General features: G+C 45.3%; 1 protein-coding gene across 2 annotated transcripts; it reads right to left on the reverse strand.

The window, feature by feature from the left end:
• Window positions 1-88: 88 nt before the first annotated feature.
• LOC102904422 (sulfotransferase 1A1-like) lies at window positions 89-16,650 on the reverse strand. Of its 2 annotated transcripts, none has more exons than XM_076552458.1 (8): window positions 16,493-16,650; window positions 15,575-15,726; window positions 8,037-8,162; window positions 7,865-7,962; window positions 7,054-7,183; window positions 6,871-6,965; window positions 6,185-6,365; window positions 89-6,084 (listed from the first exon to the last, which is right to left on the reverse strand). In XM_076552458.1, exons 2-8 carry the CDS (start codon window positions 15,720-15,722, stop codon window positions 5,972-5,974), a joined length of 891 nt encoding a protein of 296 aa, XP_076408573.1. In that variant the 5' UTR covers window positions 15,723-15,726; window positions 16,493-16,650; the 3' UTR covers window positions 89-5,971. The 2 variants fall into 2 exon arrangements, with proteins under 2 accessions (XP_076408573.1, XP_076408578.1); XM_076552463.1 differs by lacking the exon at window positions 16,493-16,650 and adding an exon at window positions 16,054-16,471.
• Between the last annotated feature and the right edge of the window lie 9,150 nt (window positions 16,651-25,800).

Raw genomic sequence — 25,800 nt, forward strand, 5'->3', positions numbered from 1 at the left:
TACCAAGTGAGTCCCAGGAAAGGCGCAAAGCTACACAGAGAAACCCTGTCTCGAAAAATATTGAAAAAAAAAACACACACACACACAGTTGAAAACCAGAAACAAAACTTTATTCCAAAAAAATCACTGTGGGACACAAAAGGCTTGTCAGGTAGCTGAAACCACAGCCAGAGTTCGGGATTCTGTAACTGTAGCAACTGTAGGGGGGCCGTTATGAGCCCCTTTTTATAGTAAGGGGCAAACATTAGGCATGGACAGAAGAATTTTTACTATTTCGAAGTTAAACTTTTAGAGATAAATTGCTTTTTAGGATTAACAATTTTCCATTAACAAGGTTTTAGAGGGTTTCAACTCATTGCTAAGTGTATATTCCTGAAGTCTTTCCCAACATAGCTAACTGATGTTTGCCCCAAACCTGCAACTTTTCCTGACATCTGGGCTCCCATGGCATGGAGAATATGAAAAAATGCAAAGCAGGTTGTCAAGAAGAACTCATTGAAAGTTAACTTTGGTTTTGGTGGTGAGTGGCGGGGCGGGGGGGTTATCGAGAATAGCTAACCCCAGGGCTGCAGGGAAAAAATAACATTTGGGTTGCTGACAGAGCTGCCCATCGTAAAACAAAGAAAGGCCTAGTTAAAGGTTAATCCCTATTTGCTGGCAGAGCTGATGCCTGTCAGCGTCCATCTCTTTTGCTTATAATGTCTTACTCCTATATTTCTGTCTTATTCCTATATTCCTGTCTTATTCCTATATTTCTGTCTTATTCCTATATTCCTGTCTTATTCCTATATTTCTGTCTTATTCCTATATACCTATATTCCTATATTCCTGTCTTATTCCTATATTCCTGTCTTATTCCCATATACCTATATTCCTATATTCCTGTCTTATTCCTATATACCTATATTCCTATATTCCTGTCTTATTCCTATATACCTATATTCCTATATTCCTATCTTATTCCTATATACCTATATTCCTATATTCCTGTCTTATTCCTATATACCTATATTCCTATATTCCTGTCTTATTCCTATATACCTATATTCCTATATTCCTGTCTTATTCCTATATACCTATATTCCTGGACCATTCACAAGAAAGAACGAGAAAAACAAAACAGGATGTCGAAAGGAAGGTAGTTTTATTTTTGCCCTGTTTCTGGCTCCTTCCTCACTCACCTAAACTTAAGGGTAGATCAACAGACAATTGACACAGTCTAGCAAAGGGAGAGAAATGGCCAGATGGAGACAGGACTATTCATGTTCCTAAGCAGTAAACAGAATGATGCCGAATTCAGAAGCTAGACAAGTAATAATTGAATCTCTGGCTTTTGAAAATGCTAATGCACAATAAAAAGGATAGTTAGGCCATTAAAGGCAAGATCAGCACCCTTGGAGGAATGCATTCAATTCAATCAATATTGAACCTCATGACCATGATGATGCTTGGATAGGAGATGTGATTTCAAGAGGTTTGAAGAGAAATACTCATTTCAAAGGTTTCAATTGCAGTAAACAAAGTCACCTGAAAAAGGACTGTAAGCAGGGCGTTCCTAAAAATAATATTTTTTCAAGGAAAAATTCCTACAGAATGCCCCTCCCTTCTGGATTATGCAGAAGGTGTGATAAAGGCAGACATTGGACTAATGAATGGAGATCAACAAGGGACAGACAAGTAATCCCTTACTTTTTGCTGTGATGAAATGCCCCAGGGGGCCTCTCGCAGGCCCCCATGGTAACATCAGTTCAGTCCTTTCCTGCCATCATGGAAGAAACTCCTTCCCAGAGCAATTATAGAACCTAATGCCTATTGTAAAAAACCATACTGCTATGGATGATAGAATAGTTATAGAAGAGAGAACAAAAAATCAGGAGAAACCATAAATCAAAATTGATAGAGAGTAAATTTAGAAACTCCCCAAAGTTAGGGTTGGGGAAGGATTTTGTTTTTGTCTTTTCAGGAAACTAAAAACAACCATATTAAAGAATTTAAAGACATTAGGACAAATAATCATCTAAAGAAGAAGGGAAAACTATCCCAAAAAAAATCACCAAGAAAAGGAATAATCTGACCTAATGCTATCTCTGAAGTCTCCAAAAGGATGACGGGATCTCACAATGATGATTCCATCAGGACGGTGATAAGACCACTAAGCTGACAAACACTGCCTAAAGATCGGCTTTGGACTACAAACTGCTCAGGACAATTTCACGATGGCTACCTGACATAATCTAGCCTCACAGATTCTTCTAGCCAGGACTTGAGACTAGCCCAGCACTTTCCCCTTATACAGAGACTGGACAACAAATGATACCGCTACTTCTCCCATGATTTGACAATTAGCCCAAAACTTTTCTTTTCAGGATCGCCTAAAGATGCCTTTGTCCCAGACGGCAGGAAGTAAATTTAAGAACATGACGCACATATTCTGAAGAGGTGGGCTGGGTGGTTGTTGGTTGTTCAATGAGTTATGGATACTTGTCATTGTTTTGGTGGTTGATTGAAGTTATTATTGGTAATAGTCAGGACAAAAAGCTAAACAAAGGAATTAGATTCAGGGTTCTTGTTTGAAAAAAAAGGAAAAGAAAAAAAGATGATATAGATATGATAAGATAAAAGGTAGATTGTTGAATCTACTCTGAAAAAAATTATATAGAAATGATAGGATAAAAGAGTAGATTATTGAATCTACTTTGAAAAGAAAAAAGGGAGAATATGGATATGATAAAAACGTAGATTATTGAATCTACTTTTAAAAAGCAACTACTAGTTTTAAATGTTTTACATTGGATTGGATTTTTGTATATTGTATACAAATTTTGTATGTTGACAAATATGTGAGATTAATTTTGTTAGAACATACTGTACATATATTTCTACTCTTGTTCAAGGTATTGTACCTATACAGTTCATTTAAGAATGTAATGCAAATTGACAGTCCTTGAAAGCTAATTAGTATATAAAGAAATTCAAGTTAGTAGTTAGTCATTACAATCAAACTTGTAATCAGGTTAGGTATGTTTTCAAGGTTAAACAGATATATTTTTGATAGACAGGTCATCTTTAAACACTTCAGAGATCTACAGAATATGGCATTTAAGATGTTTTAATAACATAGATTTTTTTTTTTAATGACAATGAGACATTTCTGCTCCTGGCAGCACCAGTCTACTTCAGAGAAGATGAAGGGCATCGAAGAAACTCCTTATGGAGTTTACTTTCACTGTGGCAAAAGTTAGCCACTGGGCAAGAAAATGCCCTTGTCTTGACTTTTGACAGGATGCTGTCTAAACCGGACAAGCAGGACACAAAAGAAAAGACTACCAAACCTTGCCAAGACAAGGTAGGAAGGTCCTTCAAATATCCTGCTTCACAGAAAAGTTTGTCAGATATGCTAAGCCTGTAGGTTAAAGATGGATGACTCTCCTGTCTCCTGCCTCCTGCCTCTGCCTCCTGAGTGCTGGGATTAAAGGCGTGCAACACCACCAACCAGCTACTTTTCCTTTTATTTAAATAATTATTTTTATTATTTTAAATTATGTATAGGTGTAAATGTGTGTATATGGGCAATACACATGAGTGCAGGTGGCTGTAAGGCCACATGCATCTGATGCCTGGAGCTGCACTCACAGACAGTTGTGAGGCACCTGATGTGGGTGCTAGGAACGAACTGAAGTCCCATAGAAGAACAGCGAGAGCTCTTGACCACTGAATCATCTCTCTAGTCTCTTTTTGTTCATTTGTTTTTGTTTTTTTGTTTTTCGAGACAGGGTTTCTCTGTGCAGTTTTGGTGTCTGTCCTGGATCTCGCCCTGTACTGTAGACCAGGCTGGCCTCGAACTCAAGATCCGCCCGGCTCCCCCCCCCCCCCCCAGTGCTGGGATTAAAGGTGTGCACCACCACCACCTGGCTCTAGCCCTTTCTTTTAATGATTTGTATTTTATTTATTTATTGCTATTTTATTATTTTCAAGAGTTTTATTTACTTATGTATTTCAGTGTTCTATTTGCATGTATGCCTGCATGAGAGAAGAGGGCATCAGATCTCATTACAGATGGTTGTGAGCCACCATGTTGTTACTGGAAATTGAAATCAGGACCTCTGGAAGAGCAGCCAGTGCTCTTAACCCAGCTAAGATTATTTTTAATTGGGTGTGTGTGTTCGGTGATGTATATGCCTGTGAGTGCAGGAGGCTGTGAAAGCAGAGGCATCTGTTCCTGAGAGCTAGTATCACAGGCTGCTGTGAGGGGCCCAGTATGGACACTGAACAGAAATCAGGTCCTGTACTAGGCAGCAAGTGCTCCTAATTGCTAAGCCGTCACTCCAGCCTGTGGGGCCTGGGGTTTATTTGGATTTAGAGTTTGCTATCTGGTGATTCCTTTCCCTCCTTTAGTGATTTTGTTTGTCTGTCTTTTTTGAGACAGGGTTTCTCTGTGTAACAGCCACGGCAGTCCTAGAACTGACTCTGTAGACCAGGCTGGCTCAGACATCCACCTGCCTCTGCCTCCCGAGTGCTGGGATTAAAAGTGTGCTACCTCCACCTGGCTGTCCCTCCATTTTTCATATTTGTCTAAAGCATCAGATCTCAACCTGTGGGTCATGATTCCCTTGGGGGTCCAATGACCCTTACACAGGGGCCACATATCAGATATTGTGCATATCAGATATTTACCTTATGATTCATAACAGTCACAAAATACTTACAGTTAGGAAGTAGCAACAAAATAATTTCATGGTTGGGGGTCACCACAGCATGAGGAAGTGTAGTAAAGGGTCACAGCATTAGGAGGTTGAGAACCCCTGGATGGTTTCTATGAGCCCCTTCTGTAGCAGGACTGGGTCTCTGTCTCTATAGATGTTGTTTGGCTGGAGTAAGAATGGGCACCCCAACCTCCTCTCCCTGTGGCATGACAGGTACAGAGAGACCCATCACATACAGGGGGGATGGGCTGGGTTTCAGAGAGAGAATCTCTGCTGGGGGAGAGACTCATAAAGCAATGGACGCTTACCACCTGTTGCTAAGGGTAGAAAGCCAACAAACACACAAATGGATATTAGGTCCCCCTTCACCCATCCTAGGGACCCACAACCTCATGGAGCCCAGAAAAGGAAAGCCGACTGGCAGGCCTATATCAGCCAGTGGTGTCTTCTTGGGAAAAGACAACAAGGGTTTTATTTTGATCAAGTTTAAATACTGCACCACAGCCCCCATCAGGCTTACACCACCCCTACCCCCACCCTGACATGGCAGGATGTGCGATGGGAACAGGCCCAGCTGTTCTAATGCCAGTTCTTTGTTTTTAGAGTCTTTCCAGTGCTGTGGAAACAGCCCTGCCATGTGGCCCCAGCTGGACTTGACTGCTGTGGATGCCCACATCCTGGCAGCCCTATTCCTCCTCTTTTTCCCTCACTTTGATACAGGCTGAGGAGCCAAGGCTGGCCTGGAATTTGCTCTGTAGTGGAGCAGAATGACCCTGAGCATCTATATGGTTCTCCTGTCTCTATCTCAAAGTGCTGGGGTTACAAGTGTGCACTTATTTAATCAGGTACCACTGTGGGGCTCTGGCTGGCCTGGAACCTCTTATGTTTTCTCAGACAGAGATCCCCCTGCCTCTGCCTCTCTGTGCTGGAATTAAAGGCGTGCGCTGCCACCACACCTCACCTTTTGTGTTTAGAGCATTTAGGATGTCCTTAATTCTCCATCTTATGCCTGTGGCATTAAAATTTTTTTTTTCCTTTTTGGTGTTCTCTAGCCAGGACCTGACAGGCCAGCCAGGCATGAAAACATTGAACCAACTCCCAGTCCTTTGTAAACTCAGGGTTTGTCTTTGTTGGTCTTTAGTCTTGCAGCTTAGCTTCTCCCCTTGACTTGTAATGGAGGGGTAGGTTGAAGACATGGCTCATCTATGCCCAAGGAGGTGTTATGGTGGTGTCGACAGTTCTCTGGGGGTGATTAGTCATATTGTCACTCAGACCTGCCAGCGAAAGATGAGGTCACAACCTGCCATCTTCTCAGCATACTGAACATCAAAACGTTCATTCTGGGCCACAGTGAAGGTGTTTTTCCAGTCCCCAGCAACGCCTGGGAGGGACAGAAGAAAGACAGTGACAATCGCAGAGGAGGCTCAGGTGGCTTTGGTAGCTTTCCAAATCCCTCAATCCCCATCCTTCCCGAGACCCACCTTTCCTCATGAAGGGGGAAACAGAGTGGTCCATGTGGTGAGAGGAGAGGGTGGTGTAGTTGGCCATGGGGTTCTCCTTCATTTTCTTGAAGGATGTGTGGTAAACAATGAGATCCACAGTCTCCTCAGGCAGGGAGTGCCCCAAAAACTCCAGAATCTTCTTGATCTCCCTTTTGGGGTCCTGGAACACAGAAGGATGCTTGCAGTGGAGGTTGATGATGCTCATTGGGATAAGGGGAGGCACCTCTGTGATGTGACAGGAAGCTATCTATGCCTTTCCACTAAGGACCTCTTGACTCTCTGTGTCTTAAGTCTGAGCCTCTTTCCCTGGGGCAAAGTAGGTAGCTTCCTACCCTGCCATCTTGGTATGATCTCTGGGTTCATTCTGGAGAGGACAGGGACAGACTTTGATCACTGGTGCCCAGACTTGGCACCTCTGGAGCAGGGAGAAGCAAGAAGCAGCAAGCCACCAGGTCAATCCTGGCACATGACTGACATCTACTCCAAGATAAGGGCTGAGCATGCTCTCTGCTGAGCTGTGCTGGGGTCCTGAGCCAGGAGGTAAGATGGGAGGTGCTGTCTGGGGTGGGGCTGGGATAGGGATGGGGCTCAGGGCCAGGACAGGGCCAGGTTCCTGAGGGTCCTGCCTGTGGGACCCAGAAGGAGGTGGTAGCAGGCAGCCTCACCTCCTTCATGTCTTCATAGAAGAGATAGAGGACAGGGTGGGTGTGTGTCAGCTCCCACCACTCCTTCACGTGCTGGAACCACGACCCATAGGACACTGGGGACAAGACGGCACAGACACAGGCCTGTTAGCTCCAGCTCTGCCCCTGGGTCCAGCCCCCTCCTGACTACAGACTCAGATTCACCTTTCCCGTCCATGAAGTTCTCCAGGAAGCTCTCCCAGGTGCCTGGATCAGGGAACAGCCCCTTGGCCATGCTGTAGAAATTATAATAGGAGACAGCCACATCCTTTGGATTTCGAGCAATGTAGATCACCTGCACGGGGAGACTATCCCTAGTTCTGGTTCCTTCTGCTGTCCTGTCACCCTTCACAGGACCCAGTGAGGTGCCATACTTTCTAGCACTGGGGACTCTCAGCACTTTTTTTGGGGAAGGCAGAAGAGAACACAGGACTAGAAGTTGACTTGTTGAGATTTCATGGTATGGGCACCACTGACCTAAGATTTCACCTTTGATGCCAGAGTCCTGACTATTCCATGAACTATATTTTATCTGACTCCTTTATTGTCAACACATCCACATGGTAGGTCAGAGTTCCACCTGCCCTCCATCTCTGTCCTGTGAGCACCTGGACTCTGCATCTCTAGCTTACACTGAAGAATTCATTTTCCTTGTTACCTGAGCCCTGCCAGAGTGACAGCCAGAGATCCTCCATCCAAGATGAAACCGGGCTTGAGTAGTCCCACAATTCCCAGCAGAACAGATCAAGGGTAGGATGATCCCAGGAGCCCTTGAATCCTCTCCCCTTAGCCCCCCTTCTCTCCCTGTGTCCCCCTCTTTCCCTTCCTCCTTTCTTTCCTTACTTTTCCTCTGTCTTCCTGAAACAGGGTGAGATACAGCTCAGACTGGTCTTGAACTTACTGTGATCCTTCTGGCTCTATTTCCCAAATGCTGGAAGGTACCACCATAACTGGTGTTTCTTGTTTTTGTTTTTACCTTGATCTTCTGATCCAGCAGACTCGGAGGAAGCAAGGACAGGGGTAGATGTGTCTTGAGGAGCCGTGGGGCTGGTGTCTCTTCCAAAGATTCAAGACCTAAAGTTGAGCAGAGAACTTTGTTAAGAGGTCCTACCTCTCTCCACTTGTGTCTCGCACTCTGGTGATCATACCTGAGGGAACTCCTGGGCATTTGAACTCAAGGAAGGGCACCCGGGCATAGATGGGGGCCCGGCGACACTTTTCTAGCTGGCCATCCTGGTAGATCATGTCCAGGATCTCACTCATCCAGGTAGTACCTGCAAAGAAGGGAACAAGCGGTGAGGAGGGCCCAGATTCTGGACCTGCTTGCCAAAGTGAGGTCTATAGGACATTAGAAAAACCCTTGTGTTGGTATTCTGAGCCTCCCCCTTGGGCACCCACCCCTTAGAGACTTGCCCAGTATCCTGACGTCCTATTATTAAAGTCTCCTTTAAGAAAAATCTCCTCCCTCTTCACTCTCTCTCTTTCCTCCCTTTTGCCAAAGGTAGTGCTCACCTCCTTCTCCCCCTACCCCTGCCTTGTTCCCTTTAATAATAAACTTTCCACCTGGACATGTGTCTGCATGGTGTAACTTTTCACTGCTCCATGCTGCAACCACAGCCGCAGCCCTCTGCAGTGTCTGCATGGTGTGTCTCTCTCACCCACTGGGGCACCTAGGCCAACCCACCAAGGCCTCCATCACGTTATTTCATAACATTGGTGCTGTGTAACTCCACAGAGGCCTTCCAGGCTCTTTCTCCTGCCTGCCGGCACTCTGAAATGCTAGAATCTCCAGAAACTTCAACACTCACTCCATACTCGGTAAGCCCCTCCACCTTCTGGCCATTTTCCACAAGTGGGGATTTGTATCGTTCTCAACCAGGGTTTCTCACCTTTTGGCCTTGTCCAAAAGACCCTGTCCCGAGCACCACACATCTTGGTCTTTAGCCCTCCAGCCCCTGTTCCGATCTGACCACATATGGGACAGCTGGTGCCAACTCACTGCACTGCCCCTAAATCTGAGGATGATCCACTGACCACCCCACTCTGTCATCCATCCTTGCTGAGCCTCTGGGGTGCTAGAAGCTCAGCCAGCTGGATCTGCTTCTATCTCACTTATGGAAAACGAGCCTCCTACCAAACTTCTGTCTTTATAACTGCTGCCAGTGATCCTTGTCTGTGATGAAACATTGTGCACCCAATAAAGCTTTCCTGGGGATGAGAAGACAAAGCCAGCCACTAAATTAGACATAGAAGTCAGGCAGTGGTGACACGAGCCTTTAATCCTATCACTTGGGAGGCAGTGATCTGCCTGGATCTCTGTGAGTTCAAAGCCACATGGAGAACAGAGCCAGATGTGGTGGCACACACCTTTAATCCCAGCACTTGAGATCTCATGTCTTTGCTTGGGCAGGACACACACCTTTAATCCCAGAAAGTAATATGGCAGGACACAGAAAGGTATATAAGGCCTGAGGAAATGGGAACTCACTCTCTTGAGGCTGAGGATTTCAAAGAGGTAAGAATGGGGCTGGCTTGTTCTGTTTCTCTGATCTTTCAGCTTTCACCCCAATATCTGGCTCCAGGTTTTTTCTACACCTGTCCTGTTCGCTCTCCTATCCCTTGACTCCTTCCTCAGCACCCACCCACTCCCTCAGGTTTCTGCTCAAACTGTCTCGTCCTGTTCTGTCTCTGTCTGCTCCGTTTCCACTCTTCTCCCTCCTCCTGCTGCCACCACCTTGACCCCCCTCCCCCCCCACGGCCCCCCTTCCCCTCTGACTGCTGCTGCTACTGAGGCTCCGGAGACCCAGGATGCCTCCCTGGTCTTCAGCTACTTTCTGGCTTTCTTCACCATGCTGTCTCTCAGTCTACACCTGAAGTCCTGTAATTGTTATCTCTGGCTTTTAGGTTGGTCAGCTGATAGTTTCCTGGAAAGTTTTGTCCATCATTCTGTTGAAAAAGTTTATTTCATCTGTACAGATGGAAAAGTGTGATAGATATGGCCACATGAATCTGACTGACTTTTGAATGCTTGAGTTTATGTGCTCCATATGTCTTGAAAGAAAAAAAAAAAACCCTTGTGAACACATGGTCAGGTGCCAGAGGGCAATTAAGTGGTCAGGCAGGCACCATCCTGACTAAGGTCAAAGACTAACAGGTCTTATGGCTCTGTTGCCATATTTGATAAGGGCATTCATGTGGTCAGGAGCCATCTTTACTAAGGGCAGCAAAATGTGACTTCCTGTCCATGGCTCAAGCAGGGGCTGGGTGCCGGCTGCTCAGGCCATCTGTGTGAGGAGGAGGGAGGATAGGAAATCTCTACCTCAAGCCAAGCATTACTTTACAGGGGCCAAGGACTCAAGCTTCCAGTAATGTCTCATGCTCTTCTGTGGCCACTTGAGCACCCTTGTGGGTAGGGCCTGGAGATCTATCCTCCTCCTCTCTCCTGGGCTCTAGGGAATCAATGGCACCACATAGTGATGATATAGCCCACTTGCCACCTCATTTTATAGATAAAAAAATCAAGTTTTACTATTCCTAAAGCCACTAGGTCTCTTGACATAAATGATTTAAATGCTTCAGATTACTTTCTCCTTCTATGATATTGTTATATTAAGATTTTAAAATTTCAGATTTTAATGTTAATAGAATTCTGATACTGTTTGGGTTATAAGCTCAAGATATTAGATTTTCTTTGGTTGTCTTCTAAATATAGACTTAAACTTCATCAAGTCAGAGATAGTTCCATCCACTGTGCACCTTGTGGTGATGTATTGTGTCCCCCAGTAAAATTTATCTGAGGATCAGAGGAAAAAGTCAGCCACTATAGTAAACTATAGTAGAAGTCAGGCAATGGTAGCACACACCTTTAATCCTATCATTCTGGAGGCAGGGATCTGGATCCCTGTGAGTTCAAAACCACACTGGGAACAGAGCCAAGCATTTTGACACACGCCTTTAATTCCAGTACTAACCATAGAGTTCTGGAGGTCTGTACAGATAGACAGGAAGTGATAGAGCTGGGCAGGAAGAGGAAGTGATGTAGCTGGACAGAGAGAGCAAATGATATAGCAGAACAGAAAGGCATTTAGGCGTGGGTATACAGGAAGTAGGTCTCTTTGGAAACTGTGGAATTGGTGAGGTGAGATTAGCTGTGGCTTTTCCTATTCCTCTGATTTTTCAGGTTTCAACCCTGATATCTGGCTCCGGGTTTTTATTTAATAAGACTATTTAGTAATTCATCTACAGTACCTGGCTCTCTCTAAAAAAAAAATATACATGCTTTTAACACAAATCTATAATTCTGCTAGGACTCAAGGTGTGAGGCCACTGCTGTTTTGCAGATACCCATTGCCTGCTTTTCTACAATATGGATTTCAATACTGATTGGTAATACTAATATATCTAAAAGTTTTATGTCCTTCATTAAATAAAAATTCATATAAGCCTCAGAGGATCAAAAGAAGCCATTGGATCCACTTCACAGAGGTCAAAATGACTCCAGATAAGTACAACAGTACAGCTTGAGTTTTCAAACTCCCCCCTTCCCACTTACTAAGGCTGTGGGCCTAAAGGTTCCAAATAAGTTCATAATTTAACTTTGTCTCTGGTCTGTCTGCGTCAGCAGGCTTCCACTAGGCTGGCAGACACATCCAAGCAGCACCTGCTGACTGCAACCTGCTCCAAATGACCTCGAGCTCTGGACTTGCTGAAGGCTGATATGAAAGGAATTGATTAGGATAATAAAGAACATGACAAGAATGATGTGGAACAGTCCAACCAAATGTAATTGTTCCCTGTCTCTAGAGCTAGGTCAGATGACCACATGCTTCTGATAAATACCCCATTGCCTAAATTCCCTCCTTACCTCTGACTAGCCTTTCAGCCTCACTGGGCTCTGACCATCTACACCCCATTTCGGCTTGAAGCAGTTATGGAAGAAAATATGTCATCCTATGCTCCCTGCTCCCAAAAACAGGCCAAAAGGCTAAGTTAAAGGTAAACACCCTGGCATAGGGGACAAAATGGTTACCTAATGCCCAGTGATATACCAGGAACTGGATCCAATATTGTCAATTGATAGATTTTTTTTTAACTAAAATGGTTCTGCAATAAGACACTTGACTTTCTTTATGCAGAACCAAAGAGATATTATATAACCTTAAGAAATTATTATTTTATATAAATCAATCAGGATTATGATCTGGCTTTACTCAAAGATCAGATCAGAACTACAGGACCTTAAAATGGTAATAGATGCAGATATTACTGCCTATGGCTTAAAAAATGTCTCTCCCTTTTCAAGGTCTATTCAGGCTTAAGTATGTAAGCCTCCTCGTCCTTGCTAATTTTGTTAACCTGTAACTAATTGGGAAAACTATATGTCCAAATTTAATTTACATATGCTCTCAAAATTAAGTCTACATAGCATGTGATTTTGTTCCCCTGACCTCATCATGATGTAGACAGCCACATGGCTGGCAGTCATCTTTTACTGAGGTTTACTAAGGTTTAAAAAAAAATACATTTAGTCCTAATGAGCTCTCTGTTCATTTTATCTCCTTCTAGAGTAAGGAAACAGCAAACCTCAAATAACTTAGATTGATATGAAATTTATCTGTTCAGATTAACAATAGCTGACATAGAGATTTATACCAATGTCTTTGCCAAGTATTCAATATCAAGCTTCTAGAGAATTGACATAAATAATGGCTTATGTTTGATAAATAAAATATTTGATAAGATATATATATATATATAAACACATTCTATAATAGAGCTACTGGTCCCCTGAGAGGGCCTTTTCCCCAGAGTTGGGCCACATCCCAACTCTCAAGCCCCTTTTTCCTGTTCTCATTTGACTCTGGGATCTTTCCGCTGTCACTCCTCCTTGCCTTCTCAGGAGACAGTAAGTCCTAGTCTTATGAAAGCTGCTAACAAATTGGAGACTGTTAGAGAACACAAGCTGATAATCTGTCCTTCATACCTGACTGACAGGCAGTCCTCAAATGCTCAGAGATCTGCAGAATATGGCATTTAAAATGTTAATCAAAAAGATTATTATATCAGACAGACTCCCAGATCTTAGCAGTGACCCAAGGACTCTGAAGATTATGAGGCACCACGATGTCTCGGCCTGGATGACGGCAACACTGACCTCTGGGCAAGATGCCCCAATGCAACACCTGCCACCAGGACCTGGGCCAGACTTTGGACAAGCAGCAGAACATTGGAGAATTATTGAACCCCTTTTGCCTAGATAAAGTAAGATCAGTCTTCCCTATGTCCTTCTTTCATGAAAAAAACTCCCACCTTATGGATCTGGTGGCTGAAGATTGATGCTGTTCTGACACTTCTGCCTCCAATGATGTAGAGACCTGGGTATGACTAACTGAAAATGGACTGGTCCCTGTCATTTTTAATAGATTCAGAAGCTTCTAGGTCTGGACTCAGGTATAATTTATTCTTCTCAGACCCCAGATGCCATTTGATGACCAGGCTTTGCTTCAGCTGCCTTCTCAGTGCTCTATGTAAAATTCACAGGTCTCATTCTCTTAGAGCTAATAATACTAAGTCTAGACACAGTTCACACTGTTCACTAAGCTACCAGACTGAAAAAGAGGTTAACTCATTTTTCAATGACTTCTCTCAGTATCTCTTAGTGAATTAGATTTTTTTAAAAAGTGCTTTAAGTTTGTTTACATGAAGATAGGAAAACTGTCTCACTTCTGTTCACTTATCTTCCTCAGACATGATGATGTTGCCTGTTTTAACAGCTCTCACCCTCACCTCCAAGGTTTCTGTGGACTTTACTGGTCCCAGCTTTTAGAGACAGGCTAGCATTGGAGAGCGTAGAGAAGCCTCCCTCCTCCTTCTTCACTCACCCCACCACTTCCATTCAGTAAATTTCCTTTGGTTATAGATTTAAAGGTGTGTTTCATTGGGCTGAAACTGTTCATACCTTCTAACCCAAAGCCATCACTTTGCTATGACACCAAGATATAAATCTATTCCAGTATTTTATAGACATTTGCGGGTTCCTGCACACATACATCCCTCATGCCAGACTCGTGCCAAGGCCAGACCCTCAAAGACCCTCCATATGCACCCCAGCCACTGCACCAATCAAGAACAACTGGGTGAAGACCAGCAGGTTGGCTTAACACATGCTGACTTATAAAAACTCCATTATCTCCTAACTTGTTGACATTTTTCCAGGATGGGGACATTTTCCACCTTCAAAGAAACAGCAGATGTGAAGACTCCTGTACTCCTAGAACACATCATCCTTCAATTTCATATGCCATCTTGCCAAGTTCCTGGGACTTCACTGCTGGTACCACCACTCCAGGCTCAAGCCAGCACCTACCCAGCAACTGGAACCTGGTTTTCCAAGATGTCCCAATGAAGGGCATATGTGCTCTCCTGCCTCGCTCATTCACCCTTGCCTCTTCTCTGCAACCAGGGCACTCTTCCACTCCATTCATGGAGCCAATGATAACAATCTATTTCTTCCACTAGCAACCTGCCTTCTCAGCTCCCTCAAGGGGTCTCCAGGATGACAGCTAATACTCCTTCACTCACACCTCCTGCCACGTGTGGCCCTGACTCCTGACTTCCTCCCACTTCGCCCCTTGTGAGCAGTCTTGAGAATTGGGTGCCCTCATTTCCCCTCCACCAACTTGCTCACCTTTTTTTTTTTAAATAATACTATGTGTTTAATTAGCTCTCTTTAATAAACTGCAAACACTCTCTGACAAATGTATGTAGACAAAATAAAAGTGCTACTTTTCAAGCTGCTCCTCTGGGCTGTAGTGAGTTAAATATATTTCCTTTCTTTCTTTCTTTCTTTCTTTCTTTCTTTCTTTCTTTCTTTCTTTCTTTCTTTCTTTCTTTCTTTCTTTCATGCCAAATGTTGTTTATTGAAGGAGGGAAGAGGTCTTAAATACAGGGTTACAGCACAATGCGAGAACCCCAGAGGGCAGAAGTTCGCTACTGATGTTTTACAATCTTGCATCTAAGCTGTTAACACCCATTATTCAGGATACACAGACAAGGAACTTCCCTTAAGCATTCAGGAGGGTGGAACCCGGCAGGGAATTGGCATAGGTAGGATATCAAGGTCAAGGTCAGCAAGCAAGGCAACAGTTACCCAAAACGGGGGCCAGGACCCTACAGGTCCCCTTTTACTAAAAAATGAGCTTCTGACTTAGGTTGAGGCTCACCTTTTTATAGTAATCAAAAATGGAGAAATGTTAGTATTTGGAACCGCCTCTCGGGGACCCACCCCTTGGGAATTCGCCCAGTCTCCTGACATCATCTTATGTAAAGTCCCCTTTAAGAAAAACTCCTCCCTCTTCACTCTCAAACCCCCCCCCCCCCCGCACCACCACCACCACCCCGCCACCAGAGGTAGCATGCACCTCTCTCTCTCTCTCTCTCTCTCTCTCTCTCTCTCTCTCTCTCTCTCTCTCTCTCTCCTCTCTCCTCTCTCCTCTCTCCTCTCTCCTCTCTCCCTTTAGTAATAAGCTTTCCACATGGACATGTATCTGCATGGTGTGATTAACTTTCCACCACTCCATGCTGCAGACAGCAGCTGTGTCTGCGTAGCTGTCTCCCTCACCCACCAGGGCACCTTGGCCCAACCCACAAAGGCCTCCCAAGCACCATTTAATAACACCCTGCTCACCAGACTTTGGGTATGTGCTGATAAGCAAGTCATCAGGCCAGACTGTCAAGTTCTGCAATGGCCCAATAGTCTCTGCAAAGTATTTGATGAGTGGGATGCCCTTCACAGGCACCAGTGGTGGACGGGAGAAATCCTCAATCAACTCCATGTTGCTGCATTGAGAACAGAATATAAGACTCACTTTCCCAACAAGTTCACAATTCTGTGCTGAATTCTTGCTTTAAGATTGGGATCCAGAGGCTCTGGCAGCTCACTGAGGTGCCAGGTAGACCTGGGATCAGAGGCAACTCTAACTCCAGCAAAGGTCACTACTGTGGCTGCATCACTGCTCTCCTGCAGAACTTTGCATGTCCCGGGTGCCCAAGCATAGTCCAGACATTAAAGCACACTGAGGTAGAATCAATACAGGGTTTGACATTTTGGGGGAAGATTCCAGCATGTACTCAGGAAACTTTGAGTACCAGCCATGTCTCTTATACCTCCCTGGTGCAGCTGGAAGGTCGGCCCCTGCGGCATGGGTGTCTCTCCTCACTTTTCCTCCTTGAGCTTTCTGTTACCTTCAGAAATGCCCCACACCATCCAGACCTGATGCCTTTCTTGCCCTGAGACAAGCATAACCAGTTTAGTTACTAAGAGTGTGAGCATAACCAGTTTAGTTACTAAGAGTGTTTTAGGCCAGGGAGAGATTTTCTACTAAAAAGGATTCTAAAACCAGCCAAGAAAGAGAGGGGGGAGGGAGGCCTCAGACAAGCTCTTCTGAGGTGGAGTGTGTGTGGGGGGAAAGAACAGAGAGGCTAGAGGCCCAGGCAGGGGTCAGATAGACTAATCAAGGTGTAGGAAGTAGCTGGCCCTGGAAGAATATTGGAACCTGTCTGTAGCCAGGCAGGGCAACGGTGGCCACCCCACTCTGCCACTCACCTGATTCTGAGTTTCTGAGCCTCTCCTCCCCGGTGCACAGTGATGGGGATCTTTGTGTGGGTGTTGCAATGTGGGGAATTCTGAATTGGACTTTGAGCTGGAGATCTGGTGCATCCCAAGTGGGAGGGAATGGCAGGAGTACTGAGACTGGCTGTTCTCCAAAACCAAGGTGGGTGGAGATGGGGCGGAACTCTGTCACCCCCACTATGGACTTGGGTTTAGCCAGCAGAAAACAAGTGTTGGGTCCAAGGTGAACGTGCAGAATAACGGGGTGTAAACCACAGTCGAGCCGGGCGGTGGTGGCGCACGCCTTTAATTCCAGCAATAGGGAGGCAGAGGCAGGCGGATCTCTGTGAGTTTGAGGCCAGCCTGGGCTACCAAGTGAGTCCCAGGAAAGGCGCAAAGCTACACAGAGAAACCCTGTCTCGAAAAATAAGGAAAAAAAATAAAATAAAATAAAATAAACCACAGTCGAAAACCAGAAACAAAACTTTATTCCAAAAAAATCACTGTGGGACACAAAAGGCTTGTCAGCTAGCTGAAACCACAGCCAGAGTTCGGGATTCTGTAACTGTAGCAACTGTAGGGGGGCCGTTATGAGCCCCTTTTTATAGTAAGGGGCAAACATTATGCATGGACAGAAGAATTTTTACTATTTTGAAGTTAAACTTTTAGAGATAAATTGCTTTTTAGGATTAACAATTTTCCATTAACAAGGTTTTAGAGGGTTTCAACTCATTGATTTGTGTATATTCCTGAAGTCTTTCCCAACATAGCTAACTGATGTTTGCCCCAAACCGGCAACTTTTCCTGACATCTGGGTTCCCATGGCATGGAGAATATGAAAAAAATGCAAAGCAGGCAGAGCCAGGCGGATCTCTGTGAGTTCGAGGACAGCCTGGGCTACCAAGTGAGTTCCAGGAAAGGCGCAAAGCTACACAGAGAAACCCTGTCTCGATAAACCAAAAAAAAAAAAAAAAAGTTAACTTTGGTTTTGGTGGTGAGTGGGGGAGGTTATCGAGAATAGCTAACCCCAGGGCTGCAGGGAAAAAATAACATTTGGGTTGCTGACAGAGCTGCCCATCGTAAAACAAAGAAAGGCCTAGTTAAAGGTTAATCCCTATTTGCTGGCAGAGCTGATGCCTGTCAGCGTCCATCTCTTTTGCTTATAATGTCTTATTCCTATATTCCTGTCTTATTCCTATATTCCTGTCTTATTCCTATATACCTATGTTCCTATATTCCTGTCTTATTCCTATATTTCTATATTCCTGGACCATTCACAAGAAAGAACGAATAAAACAAAACAGGATGTTGAAAGGAAGGTAGTTTTATTTTTGCCCTGTTTCTGGCTCCTTCCTCACTCACCTAAACTTAAGGGTAGATCAACAGACAATTGACACAGTCTAGCAAAGGGAGAGAAATGGCCAGATGGAGACAGGACTATTCATGTTCCTAAGCAGTAAACAGAATGATGCCGAATTCAGAAGCTAGACAAGTAATAATTGAATCTCTGGCTTTTGAAAATGCTAATGCACAATGAAAAGGATAGTTAGGCCATTAAAGGCAAGATCAGCACCCTTGGAGGAATGCATTCAATTCAATCAATATTGAACCTCATGACCATGATGATGCTTGGATAGGAGATGTGATTTCAAGAGGTTTGAAGAGAAATACTCATTTCAAAGGTTTCAATTGCAGTAAACAAAGTCACCTGAAAAAGGACTGTAAGTGGGCGTTCCTAAAAATAATATTTTTTCAAGGAAAAATTCCAACAGAATGCCCCTCCCTTCTGGATTATGCAGAAGGTGTGGTAAAGGTAGACATTGGACTAATGAATGGAGATCAACAAGGGACAGACAAGTAATCCCTTACTTTTTGCTGTGATGAAACGCCCCAGGGGGCCTCTCGCAGGCCCCCATGGTAACTTCTGTTCAGTCCTTTCCTGCCATCATGGAAGAAACTCCTTCCCAGAGCAATTATAAAACCTAGTGCGTATTGTAAAAAACCATACTGCTATGGATGATAGAATAGTTATTGAAGAGAGAACAAAAAATCAGGAGAAACCATAAATCAAAATTGATAAAGAGTAAATTTAGAAACTCCCCAAAGTTAGGGTTGGGGAAGGATTTTGTTTTTGTCTTTTCAGGAAACTAAAAACAACCATATTAAAGAATTTAAAGACATTAGGGCAAATAAACATCTAAAGAAGAAGGGAAAACTATCCCCCCAAAAAAATCACCAAAAAAAGGAATAATCTGACCTAATGCTATCTCTGAAGTCTCCAAAAAGATGACAGGATCTCACAATGATGATTCCATCAGGACGATGATAAGACCACTAAGCTGACCAACACTGCCTAAAGATCGGCTTTGGACTGCAAACTGCTCAGGACAATTTCACGATGGCTACCTGACATAATCTAGCCTCACAGATTCTTCTAGCCAGGACTTGAGACTAGCCCAGCACTTTCCCCTTATACAGAGACTGGACAACAAATGATACAGCTACTTCTCCCATGATTTGACAATTAGCCCAAAATTTTTCTTTTCAGGATCCCCTAAAGATGCCTTTGCCCCAGACGGCAGGAAGTAAATTTAAGAACATGACACACATATTCTGAAGAGGTGGGGTGGGTGGTTGTTGGTTGTTCAATGAGTTATGGATATTTGTCATTGTTTTGGTGGTTGATTGAAGTTATTATTGGTAATAGTCAGGACAAAAAGCTAAACAAAGGAATTAGATTCAGGGTTCTTGTTTGAAAAAAAAGGAAAAGAAAAAAAGATGATATAGATATGATAAGATAAAAGGTAGATGGTTGAATCTACTCTGAAAAAAATTATATAGAAATGATAGGATAAAAGAGTAGATTATCGAATCTACTTTGAAAAGAAAAAAGGGAGAATATGGATATGATAAAAACGTAGATTATTGAATCTATTTTTAAAAAGCAACTACTAGTTTTAAATGTTTTACATTGGATTGGATTTTTGTATATTGTATACAAATTTTGTATGTTGACACATATTTGAGATTAATTTTGTTAGAATATACTGTACATATATTTCTACTCTTGTTCAAGGTATTGTGCCTATACAGTTCATTTAAGAAAGTAATGCAAATTGACAGTTCTTTTTTTTTTTTTTTTTTTTGGTTTTTCGAGACAGGGTTTCTCTGTGTAGCTTTGCGCCTTTCCTGGAATTCACTCTGTAGCCCAGGCTGGCCTCGAACTCACAGAGATCCGCCTGGCTCTGCCTCCCGAGTGCTGGGATTAAAGGCGTGCGCCACCAACGCCCGGCTGACAGTTCTTAAAAGCTAATTAGTATATAAAGAAATTCAAGTTAGTAGTTAGTCATTACAATCAAACTTGTAATCAGGTTAGGTATGTTTTCAAGGTTAAACAGATATATTTTTGATAGACAGGTCATCTTTAAACACTTCAGAGATCTACAGAATATGGCATTTAAGATGTTTTAATAACATAGATTTTTTTTTTAATCACAATGAGACATTTCTGCTCCTGGCAGCACCAGTCTACTTCAGAGAAGATGAAGGGCATCGAAGAAACTCCTTATGGAGTTTACTTTCACTGTGGCAAAAGTTAGCCACTGGGCAAGAAAATGCCCTTGTCTTGACTGCTGACAGGATGCTGTCTAAACCGGACAAGCAGGACACAAAAGAAAAGACTGCCAAACCTTGCCAAGACAAGGTAGGAAGGTCCTTCAAATATCCTGCTTCACAGAAAAGTTTGTCAGATATGCTAAGCCTGTAGGTTAAAGATGGATGACTCTCCTGTCTCCTGCCTCCTGCCTCTGCCTCCTGAGTGCTGGGATTAAAGGCGTGCAACACCACCAACCAGCTACTTTTTCCTTTTATTTAAATAATTATTTTTATTATTTTAAATTATGTGTAGGTATAAATGTGTGTATATGGGCATTACACATGAGTGCAGGTGGCTGTAAGGCCACATGCATCTGATGCCTGGAGCTGCACTCACAGACAGTTGGGAGGCACCCAATGGGGGTGCTAGGAATGAACTGAAGTCCCATAGAAGAACAGTGAGAGCTCTTGACCACTGAATCATGTCTCTAGTCTCCTTTTGTTTGTTTTTGTTTTTTTGTTTTTCGAGACAGGGTTTGTCTGTGCAGTTTTGGTGCCTGTCCTGGATCTCGCCCTGTACTGTAGACCAGACTGGCCTCGAACTCAAGATCCGCCCGCCTGCCCCCCCCCCCCCGCCCCCCCCCCCCCAGTGCTGGGATTAAAGGTGTGCACCACCACCACCCGGCTCTAGCCCTTTCTTTTAATGAATTGTATTTTGTTTATATATTTATTTATTACTATTTTATTATTTTCAAGAGTTTATTTACTTATGTATTTGAGTGTTCTATTTGCATGTCTGCCTGCATGACAGAAGAGGGCATTAGATCTCATTACAGACGGTTGTGAGCCACCATGTGGTTACTGGGAATTGAACTCAGGACCTCTGGAAGAGCAGCCAGTGCTCTTAGCCCTGCTAGGATTATTTGTAATTGTGTGTGTGTGTTCGGTGATCTATATGCCTGTGAGTGCAGGAGGCTGGGAAGGCAGAGGCATCTGTTCCCGGGAACTAGTGTCACAGGCTGCTGTGAGGGGCCCAGTATGGACACTGAACAGAAATCAGGTCCTGTACTAGGCAGCAAGTGCTCCTAATTGCTAAGCCGTCACTCCAGCCTGTGGGGCCTGGGATTCATTTGGATTTAGAGTTTGCTATCTGGTGATTCCTTTCCCTCCTTTAGTGATTTTGTTTGTCTGTCTTTTTTGAGACAGGGTTTCTCTGTGTAACAGTCACGGCAGTCCTAGAACTGACTCTGTAGACCAGGCTGGCTCAGACATCCACCTGCCTCTGCCTCCCGAGTGCTGGGATTAAAAGTGTGCTACCTCCACCTGGCTGTCCCTCCATTTTTCATATTTGTCTAAAGCATCAGTTCTCAACCTGTGGGTCATGATTCCCTTGGGGGTCCAATGACCCTTACACGGGGGCCACATATCAGATATTTACCTTGCACCTTGGCCATGCTGTAGAAATTATAATAGGAGACAGCCACGTCCTTTGGATTTCAAGCAGTGTAGATCACCTGCAGGGACAGATGCCCCCACCCTCAGTAGCAATCTTCACACACCAAGCCTCCCCCAATCCTGCTGCCACCAAATACATATCAAATATATATATATATATATATATATATATATATATATATATTCAGCTGGAAAGGGATTGGATGTTTTTTTGTTTTTTTGTTTTTTTTTTTTTGCTTTATTGTTTTATTTGGGGAGGGAGAGGGTCTCTCTATGTAGTCCTGGCTATCCTGGCATTCACTATGTAGAACAAGCTGGGCTCGAACTCAGAGTTCTGCCCATCTCTGATTTCCTAATGCTGGGATTAAATGCATTTCCCAACATGCCTGCCTGTAGTTTTGTTTGGGAGTGGGAGACAGAGTCTCTCTATGTAACCAATGCTGGCCTGGAATTTACTGTGTAGACCAGGTTAATCTCAAACTCCTGAAGACCTATCTGCTTCCCCAGTGCTGAGATTAAAGGCATGTGACACCATGCCTGGGCCATCCTGTATTCTTTCCCCCTTCACAGCACCCATGGGGGAACTGTCTCCTGAAGCGGCCAAGGAGGAACAGCCTGGACTCTTTCAGCCTGTGGTCGGGTACCACGGAACTGGGATTTATACTGTGCTTGTCCCTGGCATGGGTCGGAGCATCCCCCAGAGCATTCTTATTGAAGGCTTGGCTCGAGCTGGGCAGCACCACTGTGAAGTGACCGGCTAGTGAGGACTGACCTAAAATGCAGAGATTGATCCACTCATGGTTTATGTTTGGTCGGCATTCCTGGGAGGCGGCATATCCGAGGAGGTGGGGCTGGGCTGGAGAACTCCACAGCACCAATGGTGTTGTACTCCTTACTGCTCCCCGCCCGTGTGCTTCCAAATCAGGAAGCCTTACCACAACCCAGGAAAAAGATATGCTATGTCCTGAAGCCATGAGTCAGAACAGATCTTAAGTTCCATCTTACTCACGGTGAGGGTAAACAAACCAATACAAGGGTCTAAAGTCAGGTTGGTCCCCTGAGGGGCCACACACCTGTGCTGGGACAAGGCAGGCGTGGGTCTTGCCAGCTCTCTCCCCCATGTTCTGTGGCTTCTCTTAGATCTGCATCTGCATCCCACATCACTGATAGGCAGGTGGCCTCTCGGTAATGAAAGAGCTGAGACCGCAGCACAGGAACAGCGGTCTGTCCAGGGCTGTCTAGTGCCGTCCTGACTTCTCACGCTGTCCTTCTGACCCAGCAAGCTCTAGGGGACCAGAGACACAGGCAAGTGCGTCTTGAACAGCCTCGGGGCCGGCATGTTTTCCAGAGCTTCAAGACCTAAGCATGTGTAGGGAAGTGATGGTGATCAGGACCCTGGTCCTCTTTGCCTCGATGGCATTTCCCCAGGGTCCCCTCACATGCCTGAGGGGACATCAGGGCTTTGAACTCCAGGAAGGACACCTGGATATAGATGGGAGCCCAGTGACATTTCTCTAGATTAACATCCTGATAGATCGTGTCGAGCGTCTCCCTGACCCAGGTGGTACCTGGAAAGGAGGATGTGGAAAGAAAGTCGGAAGGCTGAGGGCTTGGCTCTGCCTGCCGATCGGAAGCTGCAGGCCTGGTTATGGCACTCTGCTGGCTTACCAGACTTTGGGTACGTGCTGATGAGCAGGTCATCAGGAATGGTTTGAAAGTTTTGCAGTTCGGCAGTCTCCTCTGCAATCTGTCTAATCGGGGTGACCTGCAGGTACACTAGTGGCCGGCGGGGGTTTCCTGAACCCGTTCCATGTTGCCGAGACAGAGCCATCCCATTTCTGTTAGTACACACCACTACCATCTGAGGCACTCTTGCCATAAAATAAAGAGCAGGAGGCTTTGGGGGGGCTGAGCACTCTGCTGGAGCTCACAGAGCCAGCAAGTTGGTAGGGCTGTGACTGGAAGGCAGATCTAACTTCAGGGCAGTGGTCCCCAGTCTGGCTGAACAGCGGTTTACCTGCAGAACATTTCCTGAGCTCAGTACCCCACTGGTAGCCAGACCACTGGAGAACCCTTGCGGGTAGAGCCCAGATGCAAAGTTTGGCAGCTTCCCAGGAGACGCCACACTGTACCAGAGAAGGTCCCCAGGCACCTGCCCATGCTCACGGCTTGCAGCCTGCTTCCATTCTCCAACTACCTCCCATTGCAGCTGTCAGTCTATCACCGTGACCTCCTGTCCTCACTACGTTCCTTCTTCAGCTTCTCAGGCCATCCACGAAAGGCAGCCACTCAGGGTATGCACTCCTCAGATCCCACCTGCCCAGCCCGTTTTCAACTTGGCACCAGGGACAAATGCAGTTAGTTGAAGCCCCGAGCTTGTTTGGGGGTTAGAAGCTTCTCCACGCATGAGCAAAACTTCTGCTCAGCTGGAGATGACTGAGATGGGGTAAGCACAGAGAAAGAACACAGAAACGAAAAGCCCGGGCAGAGACCAGACAGGAGCTGCCCATACAACCAGAGCAAGCCTCAGGTGGAGCATGTTGGAGTGAGGTGCTGGGCAGAGCAAAGGCTCACCTGACGTAAGAGGACGTGGCCCTGTGGCCTCCTGGGCACACAGCTTACTGTGTACGCGGCCTTGGGTACAGGGTTCTTTCTGGGGGTGGGGTTCTGAAAGTCCCATGTGGGAGGAATTTAGAGCCGTTTCCTTGAAAGGGTGAAGCAGAGGAAGCTTTATTTAAGTGCTAAGACTGGCTGTCCTTCATGAAGGAAGTAGAGGTTGAAGATGGGGTCACCCTCTAGAGAACCCCAGCTAGAACCAAGCTAATCGCATCTGCAAACCAAAACCTGGCTGGCCCTTAGATACAGCATGAAAGGACAGCCAGGGGAGAAGGCGCCCACAGGCGGGCTGCTTTGTTTTCCCAACAGTGATCTACACCTGGTTGGCCCTGGAAATTCCACCTCTGCAGAATGGCCTTTTTCTAACACGTCACCAGGTTGAGGTCCGGGGGGGGGGAGGGGGGGGACGGGACGGGACGGGGCGGACGACCACACACGACAGGGCAGGGTGGGCGGGGCCGCTTCCCTTTCCATAGGTGCAGACCAGCAGTGAGGAGAGCCAGAGAGCAACATGTGAGTGAACCACAGGGCTCTGTGGAGAGCAGACAGCCATCACCTTAGTCTCAGTGTTTATGTCACTGGCCTGGCAGAAATGAAGACCTAAGTAGACACTTGTGTCTCTCAAGCTGACTATCAGACTCCTGAAACAATGAAGAATTGGGAATTTCCTCCGGGAAAAATCATGCTGGGGAAAAGAAAGGGCCCCAGCTAGAGAGGGAAGTTGTCTCCCTGAAAGAGATCTCACATATGTCAGTGGTGGGTGCGACCAAACCTTGACCGGAACTGCTCAGGTGAGCCTGTCCTTGGACCTCCATTTAAACTTTGACCTCACTGAAGGACCTTGAAGATGTGCTCAAGGGGTTTGCTGGACCTTTGTTCTTCTCCCCAGTATGATGACCACACTGAATAATTTCCTTTTTCTGCTTTGAACTCTTAATGTGGCTCTTTTAATTGGCTTATTCAGGACAGGTGGTCAGACTGACTTGGTGTAGGTTGTGACTCCCAAGTTCAGGAACATCTAGATGAAGACCTAGCAGCGAGCTTGGCTCTGGAGGCGTGTGGGGCCCTCTGCAAACACCAGGGTTGGCAGAGAAACGGCCTGAGTGAGGCAGGAAGGAGATACAGTTCAGCACAACTCAGTAGCCGGTGTTGGTCCTGCGCAGCGAGGCCTCCTTTGCCTTCCACCTGCGCGTGTTGGCGCACATGCTCCGAGCTCCTCCGTGGGTGCGCCTCCCTCTAACCCTCCGCTGGCTGCGACCCGACTTCCGCCAGGAACTTTCTCCGGCACCACCACCACACATGCCCATCGCCTTTGGGCCGCCGCCACCCAGCCTGTTAGCCGCCTCATTCCCAGCCTTCGGGGCAGAAAACATCTTGTCCCTTGAAAAGACAATCTCGCTTGGTTAGCATTCCTGTTTCCCTCATGCTTATCTGTGAGCACAAGGACCTCTGCTCCCAGCAGAGGCACGCAGTCTCCAAGCCACAGGTGCTGGCCTCCTGGGCTTTTAATTATTCTGTTTAGCTCCTGCTATCAGCTTATTCTTTCAAGATTTATTCATTTATTTTATGTATATGAATGCTCTACCTGCATGTACAACTTTATGCCAGAACAGGGCATCAGATCTCCTTATGGATGG

This window comes from Peromyscus maniculatus, chromosome 1, assembly GCF_049852395.1.
Source record: "Peromyscus maniculatus bairdii isolate BWxNUB_F1_BW_parent chromosome 1, HU_Pman_BW_mat_3.1, whole genome shotgun sequence".
NCBI classification, from domain to species: Eukaryota; Metazoa; Chordata; class Mammalia; order Rodentia; family Cricetidae; genus Peromyscus; species Peromyscus maniculatus.